The 24014-nt window shown below is 38.6% G+C and overlaps 1 protein-coding gene across 1 annotated transcript in view; it reads right to left on the minus strand.

Annotated features, from left to right (window-relative positions):
- The window catches only part of Vps13b (vacuolar protein sorting 13 homolog B), a 601468-nt gene that overhangs the window by 206231 nt on the left and 371223 nt on the right, over window positions 1–24014 (minus strand). Inside the window, exon 34 of the mRNA XM_059247261.1 lies at window positions 1287–1974. Coding sequence (XP_059103244.1) covers window positions 1287–1974 — 688 coding nt within the window. The remainder of the gene's footprint in view (window positions 1–1286; window positions 1975–24014) is intronic.

Below are 24014 nucleotides of genomic sequence, written 5' to 3' on the forward strand. Positions count from 1 at the left end.
ATTACAGGAGAGACCAGGAAGCAGTTTTGGCAAGAGCCTTGGGTTCCACACCCTTGGCCTGAGTCTTCACCTTGCTTCCTGTTTTCAAGTAATGTGCTATGTAAAATGGTTGTGATATTTAATCTTTGTTGTCAAGTGGAATGGATTTGCAGTCACCTGGGAGACACACCTCTGGGTGTTACTGTGAGGACTTTCCAAAGATTTAACTGAGAAGGGATGATCCACCTTAAATAGGAGAGGTACCACCCCAAGGACTAGAGTGGGATTTCAAAAATAAGAAGGGAAAAAGAATAAGGAGGAGGAAGGGAGAAAGCAGATGGAATACCAGTACCCATCTCCTGTGCTTTGTGAACACAATGTGAGTGCCATCTCATATCTGTGCTACCATGCTGTTGTTGCCATGATGGAATGACTGTATGTATCCCCTCAAACCATGAGCCAGAAAACCCTCCATTTCCTGAAGTTGCATTTGTTGTATCAACAAGAAAATAGTTAATTCAATGGCTCTCTCTAATGAGAAAAATTAACAGCCTGAGTTTCAGATCAGATCAGCTCTCCAAATGTCTCACTGCTGACTTCTATCCATTTGGTGTGATAGCAACATGCCAAACTATCATGTGCTTGCTAGGTTCCTCTTCAAGTCTTGAATCACATTCAGAGCTACTCTCCAGTGTTCACTGCTAAATCTCCAGGGTCTCTCACACTCTGGTTCCATTTCCACTGGATCTTACTATTTAATGTTCATACATCTTAACTCTGAACAGCTCCCGTTCCTAGTCTCAACGAATTTCAGAAGTTCTATATGGTTATAATAATATAAGATGCTCTCTGTTTGTAAGAAAGGCATGGTAGGGGCTATGACTTTTTATTATTCTTTTTTTAAAACAACTGTACTAATTTGGATCGCCAACCTAAGGGCCATTACCAGTAAAAATAGCTATGATTCCCAAACACTAGACATTATAAGTATCTCTTCAGCCAAGAAAGAGCCATTACCAGTAAAAATAGCTATGATTCCCAAACACTAGACAGTATAAGTATATCTACAGCCAAGAAAGAGCTTACTGAGGAAAAAGATGAAATATTCGGAGGCACAATGAGAATACTAATGTTAAATGTTGCTACATTTTCCCAACATTTTCTTACACTCAATTCAGTTGCAGACATGTGTTTACCATATTCTGCAGAGAAGAGAAAACATGTCTGATCTGTCAGCTGTTTTTGTTTGGTCAATCTTGAAAAGGGAAATAAAATAACTACACTCGAGTATATATCAAGGCTCTTACCTGTACATTTGTAGTCAGAGGCTACCCCCTTAAGCATAGCATCAAAGATGGATATTTCCACTCTCTGTTTCCTGTGATGACAACTCAGAAGCAAGGAAGGCTGGGATACAATTAAGTAGAGGAATGGATGGAGCTCGAAGTCACCGGTCCCTCTTCGGCCAGGCTGCCGGACAACAGTGCCGCCAAGTGCTTGTCTAGCAGATGACCGTGTGGACGCATGGAGGCTTTCAAGAGAGAGAACCCTTATTTTTTTCCCTGAAGAAAAAGAATTGCTACTGCTTAAGAGATCTTCAGCAGTCACCATGGAAATGCATGCCTGGTTAGGCTGAGCTACATCAGAATCAACTTCTGGCAGGTTTAAGGAATTCTTGCCTGTTTTCCCATCTTCCTTCTGTTCTGGTGATTTGAACTTGGGTAAGGCCACCGAGGAATAGGTCATTAGTGAGATCCTACTTGCAGTAATAAATATGTCGAAGGGAATGAAATTGAGATTTTTCACAATTGATGACTGGTGTGAGGGGCGGGCAATTCGGTGCTGACTGGCACCACTGTACTGCTCTATTTGTACAATTCGGATTTTAACACTGTCGCTGCCAATTCCACTGTCCTGAGCACCACTGTATCGGGAAGAAGTTTCAGCTATGCCTCCATCAAATGTATCCATTTTCTTCTGTTCTTGTTTACAGATCTTTAAGAAAAAACAAGCAGATATGTCAGGTAGTTATGCATAAAGTGTCACTATATGAATAATGTTACTTAAACATGCTGTTTAAAGGAACATAAAAGGAATTTAGTTCAACTTAAAGACATAACAACCACAAAAACTACATGAAAGTCTACCCCACCCCTAAATCACTTCATAATCCAAGGGGAGTCTTTCTTTCCTCCTCCTCCTCCTCCTCCTCCTCCTCCTCCTCCTCCTCCTCCTCCTCCTCCTCCTCCTCCTTCTTCTTCTTCTTCTTCTTCTCCTTCTTCTTCTCCTTCTTCTTCTTTTTGAAAAGGCTCTTGCTCCTTGCTCCTTGCTCTAGGCCAGCCTGAAATTTGTAGCAGTCCTCATGCCTCAGTCTCCCAACAGCCAAGATGCCTGACACCATCTCAAATTCTTGAGAATGAATATCAAGTGTGCAATCAAATGTACTTCTGAGGGTTACTATTTCTCACTTTATATTAATACAACAAATCAGCCTTTAAAAATGTCACCCCAAATAATTACTTTGGTAGTCTTACAATAATCCCCCAAATAATATAATAAATGATTCCAGCCACCAATCAGGGTTATTGTTAGTGAATACAGGTTTCACATGGCTGCAGGTTGTACTGTGTTTTTCATCCTTATTATAAAACTAGTTTACAGAACTTTGAGCAGTAAAAAAGGGGGAAAATATAAGAAGCTCAGACTCTAAAGGGCAAAGATCATCAAATTAAAATAAATACATGACATTTAAAAAGATGTTAATTTTTTTTTTCCTACAACAGAATTTGGGAGAAAGTAAAGGTGAGTCAATAATTCAGTAAGAAAGCCTCTGGAAGTAGCTTTACTCTAATGTCTTCCATTAATGACTCCCTGTGGAGAAGAAAGGACAGGTTGGTGGCAGCAGATGGGTAGAATTCCTCTGAGACCTTCAGCTTCTTCTGAGATCCTCTGACTATCTACTGGGCATTGGGCATTTCATTTGCTACTCTTTGAAGTGATACAGACTAATCCATATAAACATGGGGAATCCATAAAAATAAGAAAAAGAAAATAAACCTTCCCTATTCCTACTGCATTAGCAAGTAACATCAACCATACTATTTAACATATTCAGTTTTTTTCTTTCTGCTACTCAGACTTCATATTGAAGAGACAAATTTGAAACCCATTTCTAGACAAGGTATTATCCTTGTAATTGTAAGTTACTTTGTTTCTGTGGCAGGGTCTTGCTATGTAAGCCACGCTGGCCCCAACACATACACTCAGTCACACAGTCTCTCTCTCCTCCTGCCTTAGCCTCATGAGCACCACTTTAAAAGAATCTGTAAAAAGCTGCCAGCATTTCATTTAATGTTAGGAGTAATTTTTTTCAACAATTCCTACACAATTAGAAATTTGAGCTTTTAATTCATGCCAACAAGCATCTATAAGAAATGATAAGAACTTTTAGGACAGGTTCCCAGAAGTTAAACTACAAGGTAAGTAGCATAAAAATCTGTTAAGTTACTGAGTATTTCCAAAAGGACTGCATTTGTGATTGACAAACATTCCTAAAGCACAGTGTAACTACTAAGTGCTATTTATCAGTTTTTAGATTCCAATTTTACTGGTTAAAAATATTTTGTCAAATGCTACAAATTATTGTAAGCTGACTTCTTGCAGGCTGCAAGAATATTATAGAGATTCAGCTGTGTATTAAAGCTATACTTTGACCAACCAAGGGTCTGTCAAATGGGAAGCCATTTATCATGGAATATTTGGTGTTATACAGCTTTAATATTCAGCTGTGCCTTACTATGAATTTCTTGTGGGCCCATATATTAATAGACCATTTGGCAAACAGTTCAGCTTCTCAGACCTGCTGAACCTCTAGGTAACTAACCCCTGCCCCCAGCCTAGGAGACAAGCAGGCTGTAGATACATAGCTTTGTTTCTTGTGCAAACGAAGCTCAGACCATCCCCTTCCTTCAGGCCTAGGGGCATGGCAGAGAGATTGACTGAGGACAATAGAGCTTTCTGCATAACCAGAGGCAGTGAGGACTGGAGCAGAATTCCACAGGCAGAGAGAACCACGTGGCCAGAGAGAAGGGAGAATACAGATTCTGTAGAGGGGAAGCAGATCTCTTGTAGAGTTTATCAGGGCCAGGGGTAAGGAGCCAGGAGGGACAGATGGAGGACGAGGGAGAAGAGGGCGGAGATGAGACAAAAACACAAGGCTTAGTTATTACCAGGGCCTTCGGGGGTCAGAAAAAGTAGGGACAAAGAGGAACTGAGACTTGGGACAGAACTGAAGCTGCACAGAGTTTTGTCATAAAGGAATAAAGTAAAGGGACAATCTCAGAGCAGCATCTTCCCCAGGACTCTGGGAGGGATTTCTCCGTTCACTCTACTGACCACCAAAGACTCACTGTTAAGTGTTAGATAACGAATAATGAAAGACGACGAGGAGACACTTACGGAAAGGTTTTCCAACAACATTTATCTCGATTCTACAGAACCAAGAAACACAAAACCATTATTTGAAACAAAACAATGTGTCCCTACTTCTAGAGGCACCATGTTTTCTGAAGTCACTCTATGTATTCTGTGCCCTTTCCCTGACCACAGCATCTCACTGTGCTGGTCACAGCTGGCAAAGAGTCATCCATCCAAACTTTTCCTTCTTGGTGATCTTAGTACTTCACAAAATTCTCCTACAGCATAAGTTATATGCTAAAATGTTCTGTGGTATTAACACCAGATAGTGTTAGAACAATATGGTCAGATGGTGGACTGCACATAAACCAGAGTTCCCACAAGAGTGTGGGACTCAAAAGTTGCTGTTTCATTTTGATGTCTTGAGTATGCTAATGCAATGGGTTTGCCTTCTGTACTGTCAGTCACATAAAAGTACAATATATTACACACATCGTGCTGCACAGTATATGATACTTGATTAAGTGACTATGCAACTGTTTTCATTATGCTATATTTTGTATCCTTATTTTAATGTGTGCTCCTGCTTACAAAAGGTTTATGGTAAACAACACACTCATGTACCCACAGTAGCATTCTACATTTTTTATTTACTACTTTTCTTGATTGCATTACTTTCTCTTATATTGGTTAATCATGCCCCCAAAACAATGGGATATTACACAGACACACAAACATACATTCAAACTACATATACAGCAGGCTATACCATCCGGCCTGCTATACATTCATACTCCACATTCATACAGCTATGAGAGTGTCTAATGGTACATACACTTCTCAGAGTACTGTTATAGATAAGGGATAGTGATGTATAGCTCTATATAGGCTTTGGAGTCAGACAAATCTGAGACCAAGCCCAACACTCTCTAACTATAGGACTTTGGACAAAATTGCAAACCTCTCTAAGGATATGCATAAAATAGAGTTAATTATGCCTCATAGAGTAGGTGTGAAGATCTGGAAATGCAGTCTACCTCATAATGTATCTGGCACACAGGAAATTATTCCCTAAACTGGGCAGCTGCTATAGATCTGTAGCTTTTACCAGGTGAAGAACACTAGATGATATGATCTCTTCCACTGCATAAGTAGGAGTAGATCCTCAACACACTGAAGAAGATCCACAAATGTGCAGTGATAACTCATCTTCCTATCTAGTAGGAAAACAAATCACCTAGCAGACTGAATTAAGGACCTTTAAGATGCAAATACATGTGTAGGAAGACTTCTCAGTACGAACTCATTCATGAAGCCTGTGGAGCTCTACATCCTCCACACTGTGAATGAGCACAGTGTGAGCAATCCTCTTAGTCTCTGGATGGATTCTTTCTCACACTGGAGCACTGGTATGCAAGGCTGAGACAACACCGAATGAGGTGAGGTACTGAATGTAAGAATAAAGTACTTGATACAGGGTAAGTTAAAACAACCCCTTCTTTATAAAAACGTCTACAATCCTTCTGGGTGCAGATTAACTCTCTCCTTTCCATGCTGTTTAACTTCCCACCCTATATTATGGCTCAAGGATTGTGAACAAGTGTGTTTATTGTTTGCTACATATTGTTACATATTATATACACTGTATTTCCTAAGTGCTATAATCTTTTGAGGAGAAAGTATTGCTATTCCCATCTTACAGCTGAACAAACTGAGGCTAAAGGAGAGTAGTCAATAGGTCATTGAAGAGAAAGCTGGCAGTTTGTTAGTAAAAGGGAAGGAACACCTTGTTAATATTCTTGGAATACATGAACAAATAGACTTGATTTAGGAACTAAGTAAAAATAAAGTCACTTGTTTTTAAGATAAAAGATTAATTTTAAAGCATTGTGTCACTATGTCAAGATTTTCAAATAGACCTCCAAATACATTGCCAACCACAAAATTTCAAATAACATTCGAAAAAGTAATATAAGTACTTAAGTAATCCAAGATTATTGCCCACATTTTGAGGCCTTATAAACTAAGTTTTATATAGTTTAAGTAAATCTACAGGTTGGGCTACATGGCAAACCCCAACCAAGAACTGATGCCTCATAAGCTACTTTTATGCCTCAATCAGGAAAGTCAGCTGCAATTTCATACCCGAGGCTGCAGTGTTTATACACGCAGAATTTGCTTCTGATTTACAGATAAATGTTTAAAATCTCGTCTCCCCTAGAACAGTGTTCCTATAGGTGTTGACTGTAGGAAGGGAAGGGAAGTGGGTATCCAGTCTGCAGGGAGAGTCGCACGTCAGGCCCCAGCACATGTCGCTAAGCCTGGCAGGCACAGAGTGGCAGCCATCCACGCAGGACACTCGGGTTACTGAACACAAGTTGCACAGGAGCTCATTCTGCTCACTACTGACCAGAATGGACTTTGAATCAGTGACCCGGAGATAAAAGACTGGCTCTCCTTGGAAGAAAAGGAGGTAAATTTCTCAGTACTAGAAAACTATTCCTTAAAATGAGAACTCTAGTTAAAAGCCTGGATTTCCTCCATTTTTCCAAACTTCCAAATTATTTTAGCGCCACGATAAGGTGGCTATTGAGACATGTTTGGAAATCCACCCGTTTGTCCAGCTCGTTGTAGATTTACCTATCCAGCTGAGGAAGTTCTGGCCCACTGTGAAGAACCACTTTACGATGCATTGTATGTATTAGGTCTTAAACTTGTGCATCACCAAATTTACCATTCCTCTGAGGGAAACAAAAAGTCCACAGTGTAATTAGTCTCAAGATAGCTTTTGCTTTGTACTGTTGAACGTGACTAAGTTTTCAAAAAAAGCAGTCTGTGTGCAGCGGGGGAGTGGACTGTGTATCTCTGCGGCACTGTTACCTCAGCTCTCTACCTAACTTATTTAAAATGGACAATAAAAGTTTTCTTTAATTAGCTACTGGTGTGCATTAACATGATCATGATTAAACCATAAAAACCAACTGTACATAACTCTGGTCCCCTGTTCCATATGTTTTGAATTATTCTGTTTGAAAATGTACTTTGCGTCCCTTTTAAAAGTTCGACCTTCTGCTTTCAGAGAATTAAATGCATATTACTGTAGTGAAGAAGATAATGTTTCAGACCTCCAGGCATATATTAAACACACTGGCAGCACTTGAGACAAAATGCTTTACTTATTAGATACTTCCTATTCTAAACAGTGTCATCAAAGGCTAAAAACAAAATCCATATAAAAGCTGCACAATGCTTCCACACAGAACCTGTGCCAAAATCCCCGTACTTTCCAACTAATGAGGAAAGGATGTGTACTCTTAACATATGAATGTAAGATTTTCCAAGCATTCACTTTAGGAAACTAGACTATTGATTCCATATGGGTTATGTTAAATGAAACTGTATTGGTAAAATAACCTTTAAGATATCTGGCATGATAACAATAATTAAACAATATTCCAAAGACTAAAACAAAAGGGAATTTGGTTCCACAATGGCTAATTAAAATAAAATGAAAAAACACAGCATGCTATCCATCAAGATAAATTGTTATTGTTTAAGAACTTTTAAAAATACTGTTAAAATATACTTTTAGATAAAATCTGAAAGAGATGGAAAAATATTTGTGGCTTAAAAATGGATAGTTTGGTGAGGAAAATAGTATAGGGCTCTGAAATTTTATGTGGAGATAACAGCTTTAAAGCCTGGAGCACAACCAGATGGTACTGAACTCCCAGGAATTCTACAGTTTCACTATCAGTGGGTTTCAACATAAGAAGGTTTTCAATAGCTAGGAAAACATGTCATGCTGATAGTTTACTTCGTTGATGACTGAAGCGCATTTCCCCATCCTTTCACAGCTATCCATTATACAGACAAGGAGCACCGTGGAGACGGTGCTGAAAGCTGGAGTGGAGAAGAGAACTGGAGCTAGCTCCTCTTCTCAAGGGAGCGAGATAGGTAGGTTTCCCGGTCCAGCCTGGGCTGTTGAGACTCACGGTGCTCAGGAGACGTGACTCAAAGCACACTTGGTAAGGGGACAACATCAAAGAAGGAAGTAGAGCGATTGCTCCTTATTTTTATTAGATGCTTGTCAGTGGTATTTTAGAATAGAAAAGATAAGATGGGTTGAAGCTTCTTCTTAGGTAGTGTCAGCATTTAACAATCCCACTGGAAAGCAGCTCTAGCCAGGTGTGGTGGTACATTAGTGCATCCCTGACATCTAGAAGACGGGGATAGGAACAGTATGAGTGTGAGGCCAGAATGGAAGATGAGACTCTGTTTCACACAAAATCCAAACCAAATCAACACACACACACACACACACACACACACACACACACACACGCACGCACGCACGCACCAGCTTGATGAACGAACACAAATGCTATAAAAACATGTTCAAATATTTTACATGAAGAAATGTGTGAAAAGCAAACTCTTGAGTATTGTCAAGGACTATAATAAATTCTGCTTTGATGGAAGACAATGAAGGGAAATTCAGCTTTCATTCCAATGTATCACTTCGCATTACTGCTTTCCATTTTTGTGTCTAATGGGCACTATATGGCAAGCAGAAGCACGTCCAGAACTTAGCCAGGTGAGGTGCACACACCTGTGCTTCTGCCTTATGGTAACCAGGCACGTGGTACCACAGTGACATATCCCTCAGCAGGCAACAGTCAGACTCTGACCTTGATCAAAGTAGCTTTTTCCAATTATGAGTTCATTTTCCACATCTTATAAATTATAAAAAAGTCAAGTGTAAAACCACAGAATCAAAGTTTCAACCACATCTGTGTATCACTGTGACATGTACCCTAATTTTACTGCCCTGACTAAAACTTAGCAGTGCTTCAAACAAGTAAACATCATGTCTGCCTTACAAAATCGAATATAGTTAAAAGGGAGGAGTGGTTACAGCATACTGAAATTACAAATCAGAGTATTTATAAACTTGAAAAAACTCACGTGCTTCATTATCTAAATATTTATGGAATGGTATGGCATGCTGGGGCTGGAAGGGGTTGTTACTGGACTTTAATACAAAGATTGCCCACAATGGAAAGTTTATGTAAATAGCAAATTGTATTAATTTTATCAAGAAACAAGAGAATAATTTTATACTTCCAAATTTTCAGTATCATAGATCAGAAAATATTACAGTGAATTACTATTTCAACTCAGTGATATGCTAGGTAACATTTATCTTAGTGTATAAAATATTTTTGTGATACTGGGGATTGAACCCAGGACCTCACACACACACGGCAAAGTGCTCTACCACTGAGAATAGAATAAATGGACTTTCATGTGAAAAACTTCCTTCAGTGAGCCCAGTCAATGGTATTTTTTTATTTAAAAGGAACTTAAGCTCGGGGTAGTACTACATGCCTGCTATCCCAGCCTTTGAAAGGTAAAGGCAAGAGGATTCAGAGTTCAAAGCCATCTTTGATCTTTTAGCAAGTTCTAGGACAGCCTATGGGCTATATGAGATTCTGTTTTGAACTACAACAAAACTGAAACTTAATAAAGAATCAAGACATAAATCTGAGTATTACAGAGTATAATAAAACAAAGGTTTTTAACGCTTCATTTTCTCCAAGTGAAATGTCACACGACATCCCACACAATGTATCTGTCCCAGACAATGACAAGAAAGTTTTCTCAATAATGAGGCAATTATGCCAAAATGCAGCACAAATGATACTCACTACCACCCCACAGACAGAACAGTGAAGAGCCCAACAGTCTCAGTTCCCCTTCACCAAATGGCATCCCAGTTCTTTGAAGTAGTATTCCTGGCCACCCATGCCTGCTTAGTATCAATTTAAATCATCACATTTTACAACACTGTTGTACTAACTGCACTGGGGAGGCAGCTCAGTCAAGTTGAGTTTTACTGCAATGTGTATTCTAATCTACATTGTAAATTAGGAAAGGGGCCAGGCCTAGTGTTAACTGACTATAATACTTATTGGTGTTGTTTCAAAATGATAGGCCAGAAAAAAAAAAAAAGAAAGAAAAAAGGATGTATAACCCATGCACAGGGGCACATGTCACTCAACATCTACCTGTTATGCCTGTTCCCTTCACACACAAGCTTTCACAGCATAAACTTATTTTCAGAGATTCCTAAGCTCATGAAAACAAATCAGTACGAAGAAAAACTTTGCATTACAGGGTTTGAACTCAAGGCCAGCCCTTATCGTCTCTCTATACCTCTCACATGTACAATGAATCAGAATAGGTTGGTCATTGCATACAGATATAATTCTTTATAATATACCCTGAGTTTTAAGTCTTATTTGTTTTCATTTTTTTGATGAACTTGGGTTTTAAGAAAACAAAACACCACATTCTGGGCACCTTAACACAAATGGGTTTGTATCAGGAACAACCTGGCTCAGAAAAGATCACGATGCTAATTCTTTAAAAGTGGCTACTGTTCGGACAAGGTATCTATTCTTTCTGCTGATAAAATCTAAAGCTCCTTCCACTGATGTCAATGTGGAAACCATTTTGTCCCATGGCTGCTTAAAGATCTGCACTAGGATTAAGTCAGCTGCAAGTGCTCATTATGTCAGGCTTTACAATGGTGTCTGAGTTGGAGTCTGTTTCTCATAGAATGTTACTCAGAGACTGACTGAGATTGGCTCCTTATAGCTGGTCTGATTTTACTAGAAACAACTGTATCACATCAGCTACTCTCATAAATTTGCTTTAAGATGGAATCAGCCATAACCCTGAAGCAGATGAAAGTTTACTGAGCCTATGCACTCTCTGTAAGAGTCAAACAAAAGTATGTGTTTAGCTTCTGCAGCAATGTAGGAGACTGGCCATTAAGAATTCCAACTAAGCTGAACTTGAAGAAATACCTACTAAGAAACTGTATATAAATTCTTATTTGATTATCATGTGAATCACTTAAGTCTTTAAAGAAATTACACAACTCACAGAAATGAAGCAAAAAATCAGCATGCTTTAAACCAAATCTCTCCCAATATGCAGAATAAGTTGAGCATATGCACAGTTAATTTTATCTAGCAGTAGGCAAGCACCGCCTGGCAGAAGACTTTTGTCTATTTCCCAAATAAACTTGGTTCAGTTAACCCCAGATCTTTAAAGTAGCTCAACCCTCAGTGTTCTGTTCTCTTCCTGACACACTGAAACGCACCTTGTAGTTGCAAACCAAAGGATCACTTGCACACCTCACTGGCTACCCTAACTTCCTAACAGCCCATCCAATGTGAACTGAACTAAGACCACATGTTTTCCTCTGTCTTATATTATTGATACTTTGAAAAGAATAATGTAAAAGTCCTGAAATGAAAGGTAGCCAAGATGAGAGAACATTTATGTTCTACTGCATTAGAAAGTGCTCCTGACTTCTTTGCCTTTCCATGAAAATTACAACTATACTCCTCCATACAAATGTGACTGTATTTGAATCAGGTAAAAAGTTTTAAAAACAGCTCTACTCAGCTTGATCCAGATCACCAGGAAGTTTTCATAGTGTGGTGTACTGTAAGTAGTAAAATTTTGACAGTTAAAATTTTAAGAAGGTAATTTTCTGCATAGTTATTTATAAAGGAAATTTGACATGTACCTTAAGTTTGGACATTTGTCATGTGGGACTTCTTGAACAACAGTGAAAAGTTTCATTCCCCTACCATTAAGAGATGAAAAAAAAAAAAGTGCTACACTGGCTAACCATATCTCCCAAGTAGCAGGGGTCACAGTTACCTGCCAGAAAGCCAGGCTCAACTGAATTTCGCTTTGTCACTGAAAGTTTCCATTTGCATGTTGCATGATCAATGCCAGAAACAAAATACTTTGGTACGTCATTTCCAAATGCTCTTTTCTTGTAACATCACCTTCCCATCTTACCTTTCTATTATTTACTCCTTCCCAAAGGCTAAAACATAAAATATACCACAAGGGCCCTCATCAAATTATAAATACTAGCCCCAGGAGAATAAAAGGACCATGAAAATAAAGTTTGTGGTCCCCTCCCAAGTTATCAGCAGCACCTGAAACAATATTTGTTACAGAGTTCATAAATATCTAATGAATGACTCATAAAGGGATCAAACGGAGCAAATCATTTACAAAGAACTCATTTGGTCACTCAGAGGGTAGTTCAAGTGGAAGTTAGCACTTGCCTTCTTGCTAAAGATGCTTTCTGGACACATCTGAATCAAGACTGGAAGAAGGTAGGATTCAAACCTAAGCTGAAGGAACCTCATAAAAAAAATTTCAGAGCAGGCAAAGTATCTAGAAAAGCACAAGGCCCTGCCTGTAGCTCAAAGGGTAGATGACTGAGAATAATGGAAGACAAAGTTGGAAAGCAAGACTCTCGACAACAGGTTTAAAAATGTCAACTCTTTATTTGAGGCCACTCGGGCTCACAGCAGGGCCCCTTGGGCATGCGATTCAGCATGGCCAAAGGCACTTAGTAAAGCAGAGATTCTAGGGCCTTGTGTCAGACATCTGCATCAGTGATGAGTACCCAGCAACTTTCATGCACACTACTGCTTGGAAAACACTGTTCCACGTGAGGAAGAACTAGAAAAACTCCCTAAGCAAACCAATCACAGGACAGTGCTCCAGAAAGTGGTGGTTGTGTGCAGGGCAGCAGACAATGACAGAATATGGATAATCTACCTACTCTCTGAGACTTCCTCTTTTAAAATCAATCAATCAATCAATCAATCAATCAATCTCTCCCTCTTGTTCTGTTTTCCTCTCCTTCTCCCTCTTCTGTCTCTTAACACAAATGAAGAGTTCAGAAGATAGCTTGTAACATTTGTTCTTTCCTTTCACCATGTGAGTTCCAGAGCTTGAAGAGCATGGGGCAGCAGCACCTTTCCCACTAAGCCATCTCCGCAGCTCCAGGGTGCTGTGGGATGTCTTTCTCTATAACGTGAATATGTGTTGCTTTGATTGGTTGATAAATAAAGCTGTTTGGCTTATGGCAAGGCAGCTCAGAGGCAGGCAAGAAATCCAGGGAGAGACAGGAAGAAAGGCAGAGGTGGAAGAGATGCCATCCCGCAAGCCAGGCGGGACACAGGAAAATGTCTGACTACACTAGGTTGCCCAACGTGTTGGCTTGACTTTCCACCTAAAACTTGAGAGAACTTAAAAAAAAAAAAGATTCTAAAATGGAGTTAAAAACAGCTTCCTAGTGTGTCTATTAGGCCAGCCGCAGCCTGTGGGCTTGAGCTACCTTATGGTGGGTTTGTGGTGTGTGGGCTTGAACTGCAGCACAACGGATTCCTGCCACAGTACACAGAGGCATCTCCAGGCTGTGCAGTATGCTGCATGGATTTAGCTTTTGCTAGTACAGACAAAAAACAAACAAACAAAAAGGTTTCTGGGCTACATGCTGCTGGATGGAGGCATGGACGCACTGCCTCCCAGAGTCAGCGGACAGCATGGCTCCTAGAGCTGGTGGTGAATTACCTCCACCATGTTGAAAAGCTAAAATGGGCGGAGTCAGCAGCCAAGGCTGCCTTTAGTCCTAAACACACAGTTTAGCAGTTTAAAATCTCTCCTGGGGCTGGAAAGATGGCTCAGAGATTAAGAGCACTGGCTCCTCTTCCAGAGGTTCTGAGTTCAATTCCCAGCTACCACATGGTGACTCACAACCATCTGTAATGAGATCTGGTGCCCTCTTCTGGCCTGCAGGCATACATGTAGGTAGAACACTGTATATATAATAAATAAATAAATCTTTAAAATCTCTCCTGGTCAGAGAAAGATTATAGATTCACAATAAGTCAGATTCAAATGGAATAAACCTCTAAACAGTTTACAGTGTGTATAAAAATGTATGTAGGCTTAGAAGAGAGAGGAAAAGGAGTATACACAGTATACTGTCAAAGAGACAGTAAAAATAATATAAAAAATAAGCCACATAAAGATGGAAAACACACAGAGAGTCCAGATTATATTGTCTTTGGGATTTTTAACCGCAGAAAGACATTGATTGTAAAGGCTGCTGAGTTAAACCAATATATAAATTTTAAAGGTATCTTGACTTCAAAATTTATGTCTAAGGATATGTTGCTTTGGAAAAGAGGTTCTGCTTTTGTTTCCACAGAAGATGAGAACCTATGGATTGCTTCTAGGCTAATATGGTGTAATTAGCCAAGACCCTCTGAGAGGTCTCCAGAAGATCTAACACCTAGAACAGCTTCAAGGCAACTGGCTAAGAATACAGCATCACAGACTACTCCAGTCAGGATTTAACCATAATCCTTAAATTTTCTCAGGATCCCCATAAGATTACCAGCACCCCCATCAGCAGGAAGTAGTAGGAGAAGCTATACCCAAATTCCCAAAATATTGTTTATAAATGTTTATTTTTATTTAAAGAGGTTGGTTATAAATACAATCTCTTTCTAAAGAAGAAAGGGGGATATTATAGATATGATAGGATAAATAGTATCAAATTGTTTAAAAATGTTTTACATTGCTATAAATTTTAGTTTACTGATACAAATTTAAAGTTAATTTTGTTATACTGTATGTATACTTCTACTCTTGTTTAAGGTATTATATCTATGTAACTCATTTAAATTGTAATGGATAATAAAGAAATACAGATTAATAATTAGTCTTCTATGATAGTCAAACTTATAGTCATGTTAGTTAAGTTTTCTAGGTATACATAGATCTATTTCATTTAGGTAGGTAATCTTCAAACACTTCAAAGACCTATAGAATACGGCATTTAAAAATGTTTTAAAAGCTTAGACTTTCTGGACAATGAGACACATCTGCTCCTGGCAGCACTGATTTACTTCAAAGAGAAACATGAGCTTCGAAGGCACTCTATATGGCGTTAATCTTCTTCTTTACAAAAACAGCCATTTGAGCAAGAAACTGCTCTTGCCTAGACTGCAGATAATATGTTGTATAAACATTTGACATGCAGGACCCATAGGAAAACGACCACTGAATTTGCCAAAATGGGGTGAAATGTTTCTTCAGATTCCTGCTTTGCAGAGGATACTGTCAGACATTCTATAGGACACAGGGTAAAATGACAGAGAGACTCTAGGCCTATAGGCTAAAGATGGATGCCCCAAGGTTTCAGAGAAACTTTGGATGATAGTCCAGGCAGGCAGCTGTTTCTGTCATTCTAGATTTTTGAAGTTGCTTACAATGCTCTTTCTGTTTACTTAGGTAATATTATATCCTTCAGGGGTCTTTGATGTAGTTGAAGACTAAATAGTTATAATTACAATTTTCCTTGGTTATGATAAAAGATAAATTAGATATGAAGTTTTAACTCCCAAATATAGGATAGATGACAGAATATTTTAATTTTGCAAAATACAAATAGACTAGATATTGTAACTGTAATTCCTGCGTGATAACTGTTATATGCAATTTTACTATGTTAAATTTTTGATTAGAAAAAAAAGGAGAAGTGCTGTGGGATGTCTTTCTGTATGCTGTGAATATGTGTTGCTCTGATTGGTTGATAAATAAAGCTGTTTGTCCTATGGCAATGCAGCTGAGAGGCAGGCGAGAAATCCAGGAGAGAGACAGGAAGAAGAAAGGCAGAGGTGGAAGAGACGCCATCCTGCTGTCTAGGGAACAGCAAGAAATGGTACAGAGGTAAAGCCACAGAACATGTGGCGATATATAGATTAATGGAAATGGGCTGAGTTTAGTTATAAGAGCTAGAGAGCAAGAAGATTGAGCCATAGGCCATGGCCATGAGTTTGTAATTAATGTAAGTGTCTTTGTGATCATTTTATAAATGCTGCAGGACTGGGGGTGAGAGATTTGTTCCAACAGCGGGCCAGGTGGGACACAAGAAAACTTATGACTACACAAGGGATTCCTTATTGACCCAGTATTCTCAACTCTTCTACTTCAAATTTCAAATTCCCCATTCTAGGACTTCATGCTCATCCACCTGCTTCTATGTTATCGTTTATCTTGTTCACCCAGCCTGGATTATTTTCCCTCTGAAAAGTTCTTGTCCTCTGTGAAGCCTACCCTCATTTGGCCCACAGAACTAACTGTCTCTCCTACAAACGGGTAGGACATGTGATCTCTATTACTTTGCTGGCAAGCAGCATACAGTGCCTTCTATTGCAATTTTCTTCTAATGCTGATACTTTCTCTCTCAATTAGATTACTGGCTTCGGGGGTTTGGGAATATGCTGTGTATATTTATGTAAGCCCTGTGCATAAACACGTACAGGATAGGTATCTGCAGATGGGCTAATAATTGTGATTAAGATGGTAACAATGATGACCTAATTGGTTCCTGTGTAGTCTCTGAAGCAACAGTATCAATTCACAGGTAATATTTACTAGACACTTAGCAAGAACTTGGCTCTTTTTTATCTTATCATATATATTAACCCTATAAAGTATATACTATTATTTTATACATTCTATGCTGTGGGATGTTCTGTATGTCAAATGTGTTGCTAATTAGTCAATAAATAAAACACTGATTGGCCATTGGCTAGGCAGGAAGTGTAGGCGGGACAAGGAGGAGAATAAAGCTGGGAAGTGGAAGGCTGAGAGAGAGAGACACTGCCAGCCGCCATGATGACAAACAGCATGTGAAGATCCCGGTAAGCCACGAGCCATGTGGCAAGGTATAGATGAATGGAAATGAATTAATTTAAGCTGTAAGAAAAGTTAGCAAGAAGCCTGCCACAGCCATACAGTTTGTAAGCAATATAAGTCTCTGTGTTTACTTGGTCGGGTCTGAGAGGCTGTGGGACTGGCAGGTGAGAGAGATTTGTCCTGACTATGGGCCAGGCAGGAAAACTCCAGCTACAAATGGCGTCCAACGTGGTGGCAAGAGTTTCCACCTAAAACCTGCGAAAAAAAGAATCTAAAACGGAGCTAAAAACAGTTCCTAATTGTCTCTCTCAAATGAGCAGCAGCTGCCGGTTTGAGCTACTGGCGGGTTCCTAGCATGTGCGCTCGACCTGCAGTTTGGCGGGAATGAGGCCTCTGCAAGTGGCACATTAAGCTGCATGGTGGATTTAGACTTTGCTAGTACAAACCAAAAAAAGAGGTTTCTGGGCTACACACTGCTTGGATAAAAGCATAGACCCATGATAGTTCCCAGAGCTGGTGGTAAATGTAGCCATGTTGGGAAGCTGAGGTGGGTGGAGCCAGCAGCCACAGCTGCTGCAGTTTAAAGCAATAGATTCACAATAAGACAGATTAAGATGTAATAGTTTACAATGTGTGTAAAATATACGTAGGCTTGAAAGAGACAAAAAAGGTGATATATACAGTTATAGAAACAAATACATAGTTTTAAAAAATAAAGTCTTTAAAGAGACAGTAAAATTAATATAAAAAATAAGCCACATAAAGATGAATATTACACAGAGAATCTGGATTGTGTTGTCTTTGGGATTTTTAACTGCAGAAAAATACTTGACTGTAAAGGAAGCTGAGTTAAACCAATATGCATATTTTAAAGGTACTTTGATTTCAAAATTTGGATATAAGGATATGTTACTTTGGAAAGGAGACTCTGCTTTTGTTCCCACAGAAAGCCAGAGGCTATGGATTTGTTCCAGATTAAGATACATCAGGTTTGACCAGCCAAGACCCCCTGAAAGGTCTCTGATGACACCATGGCCCAGATGATTCAACATCCAGAATGATTTCAAGGCAACTGGCTCAGACGATACAGCCTCACGGACTACTCCATGATCCTAAAATTTTCTTTGTGTTCCCATAAGATACAGTGCCCCCCTCCAGCAGGAAGTAGTAAGAGAAGCTACGCCCAAATTCCCAAATTATATGTAATTTTACTTTGTTAAGGTTAAAATCTTTCTTTTGAAAAAAAAAAAAAAGGGGAAGTGCTGTGGGATGTTCTGTATGTCAAATGTGTTGCTAATTAGTCAATAAATAAAACACTGATTGGCCATTGGCTAGGCAGGAAGTGTAGGCGGGACAAGGAGGAGAATAAAGCTGGGAAGTGGAAGGCTGAGAGAGAGAGACACTGCCAGCCGCCACGATGACAAACAGCATGTGAAGATCCCGGTAAGCCACGAGCCATGTGGCAAGGTATAGATGAATGGAAATGAATTAATTTAAGCTGTAAGAAAAGTTAGCAAGAAGCCTGCCACAGCCATACAGTTTGTAAGCAATATAAGTCTCTGTGTTTACTTGGTCGGGTCTGAGAGGCTGTGGGACTGGCAGGTGAGAGAGATTTGTCCTGACTATGGGCCAGGCAGGAAAACTCTAGCTACAATTCTAAGATAAAAAAAAAAAAAAGAGGCCCCAAAATATAAAGTAATTTGATCAAAATCATAGTCTTAATAGGTAATGATGTCAGGATTTGAATATCTACATCCAGTCTATAATTCATTTGAAACCACAATCTATAGTGTCTGTTTCCTAGAATCTTACTTTTTACCCCAATTCAAAAAACTTTTATACTTTTTTTTGTTGTTAATGTATGTGTCTCTACTAAATGGCAAAATCAATAATTGTAGGTACATAAAAACATCTTATTTGCTACCACACACACAATGCAGGATGTAGACACAACAAATGAAAGAAAAGAACAGGAGAGATGAGTAGATGAGCAAAGCAAGGAGGTAAGCAGGAGAACTGGAGGGAGCCAGGGAGTTTTTAATTACTTAGGTTCCAGGGAGGTGGCTCTCAAAAGAAAACCTTTCTAGCTATATGGATCTATATTGACATGTAGAAACAAAAAGACATTTACAAGGTACTGGGACTCAGGTGCATGATGTTTGAAAATGACTATGTTCAAGAACAGAAATCCAGCTTGGGAGTTTAGAGTACTGAACCAGGGAGCTAAATGAATGAATGAATGAATGAATGAATGAATGGCTGAGTTCCATTGTTTCTATTAATTCCTACCTACTATGTGAGGAAAACAGGATTTGTTTACAGCTTTTGTTGTGTAGGTAGAAATAAAATGAAATGATGTAGGTCAAGTTCAAATGCACAGCTCAGTGCATAAGAATCAAGTTTGTTAGAGCAGGAAGATGATATGGAACTTACTGATTTGAGAAAATTTTAAACCATCCCCACCCCGCCCCATCTCTTTTTTTTCTTCTAAGAACAACTTGCCGGGCTTGGTGGTAGACACCTTTAATCCCAGCAGTGGGGAGGCAGAGGCAGGCAGATTTCCGAGTTCCAGCCCAGCCAGGTTTGTTACACAGAGAAATCCTGTCTTGGGAAAAAAAAAAAAAAACCCAGAAAGAAACTGTTTCAAAGAACAACTTATGGGGTGATGATGTTGAGATATTGATAGCAAAAGGATGATTGATGGACAACATGTAAAAGATAAAAGTAAGACTGCTACAAAGCAGTTGTGTCATGCTTGTGCATACAGGTGCATTAAGAACAACAAAGTCAATGCCACAGGTCAGCCACCCTCAGTGTATTTATTAGTATCAATGTTGTTGTTACTGTTATTGAGGCAGGTGTTGCAGATTATTTGTTTACACTGTGAAGAACTCTGCCAAAGTACCTTCTGCTTGGTTTAATAACCAGCAAATGACCAATAGCTAGGAAGGAAGAGGTTAGGCGGGATTTCTGAAGACAGCGAGGACTCTGGGAAGAAGAAAGGTGGAGTTGTTAGCCAGACACAGAGAGGAGAAGGGAAGTGTAAGATGGAAGAGAGGTAATGCCACGTGGCAGAACATAGATTAAAAAATACAGTATAAGAGCTAGTTGAAACAAGACTAAAGGACAAACTTCCATAATTAATAACTCTCCATAGCATTATTTGTGAGCTGATGGTGTAATAAAAATCTGTCTGCATTTGGTGTCTAATGTGAGGCACATATGCAGAGCCCACTGCTACGTATGGGTATAGACAGTCACAGAAAAAATAGTGTAAAAATAATAAAGTCTTTAAAGAAAGACTAAGTAATATAAAAACAATAAGGCACACAAGAATGGGAAATACATGGGGTGTTCGGATCCTATCTGGTACTTTGAATTTTTAAATGCTCATGTAAAAAAAAAAAATAGCTACTGAGAAACAATGAATTATGGAATCGGCTAAATCAAACCAACCAATATATTTTAAGAATGTTTTCACTTCAAAATGGAAGCCAAAAAATATGTTGTGGTGGGGGAGAGGTTATGCCTTTGTTTTCACAGGAAACAAAAAGTTATTGTTCTCTTAAAAATTAATGAAGGTCAAATTTGATTGGGAAAGACCTCCTGAAAATCTTGATTACAGACATAAAAAAGAAACCAAGAAAGACTACAGGACAGGTGGTGTATATGCTGATCCCTCTACATGGGAACAGCTCTGAGACTGGATGAGAAATGATAAATCTTGTTGGCTACAGAGTCCTCATGACTTATTATTACATGCCATCCTTTCATATGGCATAGATAAGGTTTGGTTATACAGTCCAAATAAACTTATAAAGTTAACAGATGCCTTTTACCTGATCAAACATAGAACAATCACCTTTAACTGACTTGTGCACACTGCACATTCCATACTTGTGTTAATGGAGATATGTATGTTACCTTTAAAAGTTTATGTGTTTTCAGAAAAAAAGGGACAGACACTAATAAAGACAAGTAGCCCAGGTGATCCAGCCTCTCAGAATGCCTCTGTTGCAGTTTCCTCAAAATTCTGCATCCAGAACAACTTCAAAGCTGCTACCTGAGATGGTTCAGCCTCACAGACTTCTCCGGCCAGGACTTCAGATAAGCTCTACACTTTCCCATCACACAGAGACTGGACAACAATTGACACAGCTAGTTTTCCCAGGACTTGAGCATTATCCCAATTCTCTCAGGTGCTCCTGAAGGTGCTGTCAGGGGTTATAAATGTTTGTCATCATTTGGGAGGTTGGTTACAAGTTGTTACTGGTCATGGTAAGGGAGAAAACTAAGCAAGGGACATTGGTTACAAGGATCTCTTTCTGAAAAGAAAAAGGGGGAAGATATAGGAACAATAGGAAAAAAGGGTAGATTATTGAATCTACTTTTAACTAAAAAGCAACTTATATTTAACTTATGCAAAAATATTTTACATTGGTATGGATTTTTGTATATTGATATAAATTTTTCTTTCTTTTGGTTTTTCAAGACAGGGTTTCTCTCTGTAGCTTTTGAAGCCTGTCCTGGATCTCACTCTGTAGACCAGGCTGGCTTCATACTCACAGAGATCCACCTGCCTCTGCCTCCCAAGTGCTGGGATTAAAGGTGTGTGCCAACACTGCCTGGAGCATATTGATATAAATTTAAGGTTATCTTTTTTTTGGGAACAGAGTCTATATATGTTTCTACTCTTGTTTAAGATATTTTTGTAAATTGACACCAATTAAGGTTATTTTTGTTAAACTGTATATATGTTTGTATTCTTGTTTAAAGTATTGTACCTATGCAGCTCATTTAAAAATGTAAAGTAAAGTTCTAGTCCTAGAAAGCTATTTAGGATATTTAAGAAATACAGGTTAGTAGTTAGTCATCTATAAAAATCAAACTTGTAGTAATGTTAGATATATTTTCAAGGTTAAACAGACATATTTTAGATAGAGAGGTGGTCATCAAACATTTCATAGACCTACAGAATATAGCATTTAAAATGTCTTAATAACATAAGGCTTTTCATGACCTTCATATGGAGTTTGCTTTTCTTGTTGCAAAGTTAGCCACTGGGCAAGAAACAGTATGCTGTCCAAACTGGACAAGCAGGACACAAAAGAGAGTGACTGCCAAACTTTGCCAAGACAAGGTAGGAAAGTCCTTCAAAATTCCTGCTAACATAAAAGTCTGTCAGATATTCTAAGCCTGTAGGTTGAAGACAGATGATCTAATGTTGCAGAACAACCTTGGGTGACTGTCCAGGCAGCCAGATGTTTCTGTCATTTCTATACTTTTAGAAGGTGTTTGCTCTACACTTACTTTTTACTCAAGTAATATTTTATCCTTTTTGGGTCTCTGAAGGGGGTTGGAGACTATATAGTTATAGTTTTATAGTTCTTCTTGTTACCAAATTTAGAAAAGAAACTTACATAAAGGATGCAAATTTTATAAGGTTGAGAAACATAAAAGCTTAAGTTGTTTATCTAAGAATATGTTTTAAGGTCTAAAGAGATATTTTTAAAGATAGCAATAAAGTTATGATAAAATGTAAAACTTTGGATTCCTCAAGATAGGATAGATAGTAGAGTATTTTCTGTAAAACTGTCAAATACAAATGGACCGAACATTGTAAATGGAATTCTTACCTGATAAATTGTTCTTATTATATATAGTTTTACTGTGTTAGAGTTAAATCTTTCCTTTTCATTTAAACAAAAAGGGGGAAATGTTGTGGAATATTTGTTTATACTGTAAAGATGTGTCTTTGTTAAGGTGCCTTCTGATTGAAATAATAAAGAGCTAAATGGCCAATATCTAGGCAGGAAGAGGTTAGGTGGGACGTCCAGAGACAGAGAGGACTCTAGGAAGAAGAAAGGTGGAGTTGCCAGCCAGACACAAGAGGAGACAGGAAGTGCACGATGGGAGAGAGGTAATGTCACATGGCAAAACACAGACTTAAAAATGTGGGTTAACTTAAGATATAAGAGCTAGCCGGGCGGTGGTGGCGCACGCCTTTAATCCCAGCACTCGGGAGGCAGAGGCAGGCGGATGTCTGTGAGTTCGAGGCCAGCCTGGGCTACTAAGTGAATCCCAGGAAAGGCGCAAAGCTACACAGAGAAACCCTGTCTTGAAAAACCAAACCAAACCAAACCAAACCAAACCAAACCAAAACAAAAGAAGATATAAGAGCTAGTTGAGACAAGCCTAAGCTAAAGGCAAAGCTACAACAGGGTCCCACTATTTACCTATTATTACTGTTTTATTATTACTATTATTATTGAGATACAGTCTCACTATTTAGCTAGGTGGCCCTAGCTGTCCTAGAGCTCACTCTATGGACCAGGACAGCTTCAAACTCAGATTCACCTGCTCTGACTATTGATTGCATGTTAGGATCAAAGGTGTGTACCTCTATGTCTAGCAAATATGACCATAACTAGTTTTGAATGACAAATCACAGTTAGATGTTTTGAGATATATATATATATATATATATATATATATATAATATATCTATACACACACACACAAACATAGGGTAATAAAATTATACTCATTAACATATCCAGTGCCTGCATTTTTACAATACTTTTATAGTTGGCCATTTGAAATTTATTCTCTTGGCTATATTGAAATATGCATTATTATGAACATAGTCATGCTTCTGTGGAACAGATCTCAAAATCTACCAAACTCCAATCTATTTGAAATGTTTTAACTTTTAATCAACAACTTGCAATTTCTTTCCCCCAAATTCAGCATTTGGTAACCATCATGTTATTCTCTACTTCTACAAGTTCCCCATTTTTAGGTATAAGATATAAGTGAGATCATGCAATATTGGCCTTTCTGTGCCTGATTTCAGATAGTAAATATCTTTTAGATTCATTTATATGTCAGAAAAGGCAAGACTTTCTGTTTAAGGCTGAATATCATCTATCCATCTATATTGTGTGTAAGTGTATACATACATATCTATCCATCACACTTTCTATATCAATTCATTTACTGGTTGATACTTACATTGA

The sequence above is a fragment of the Peromyscus eremicus genome, chromosome 20, assembly GCF_949786415.1.
Source record: "Peromyscus eremicus chromosome 20, PerEre_H2_v1, whole genome shotgun sequence".
In the NCBI taxonomy this organism is placed as follows: domain Eukaryota; kingdom Metazoa; phylum Chordata; class Mammalia; order Rodentia; family Cricetidae; genus Peromyscus; species Peromyscus eremicus.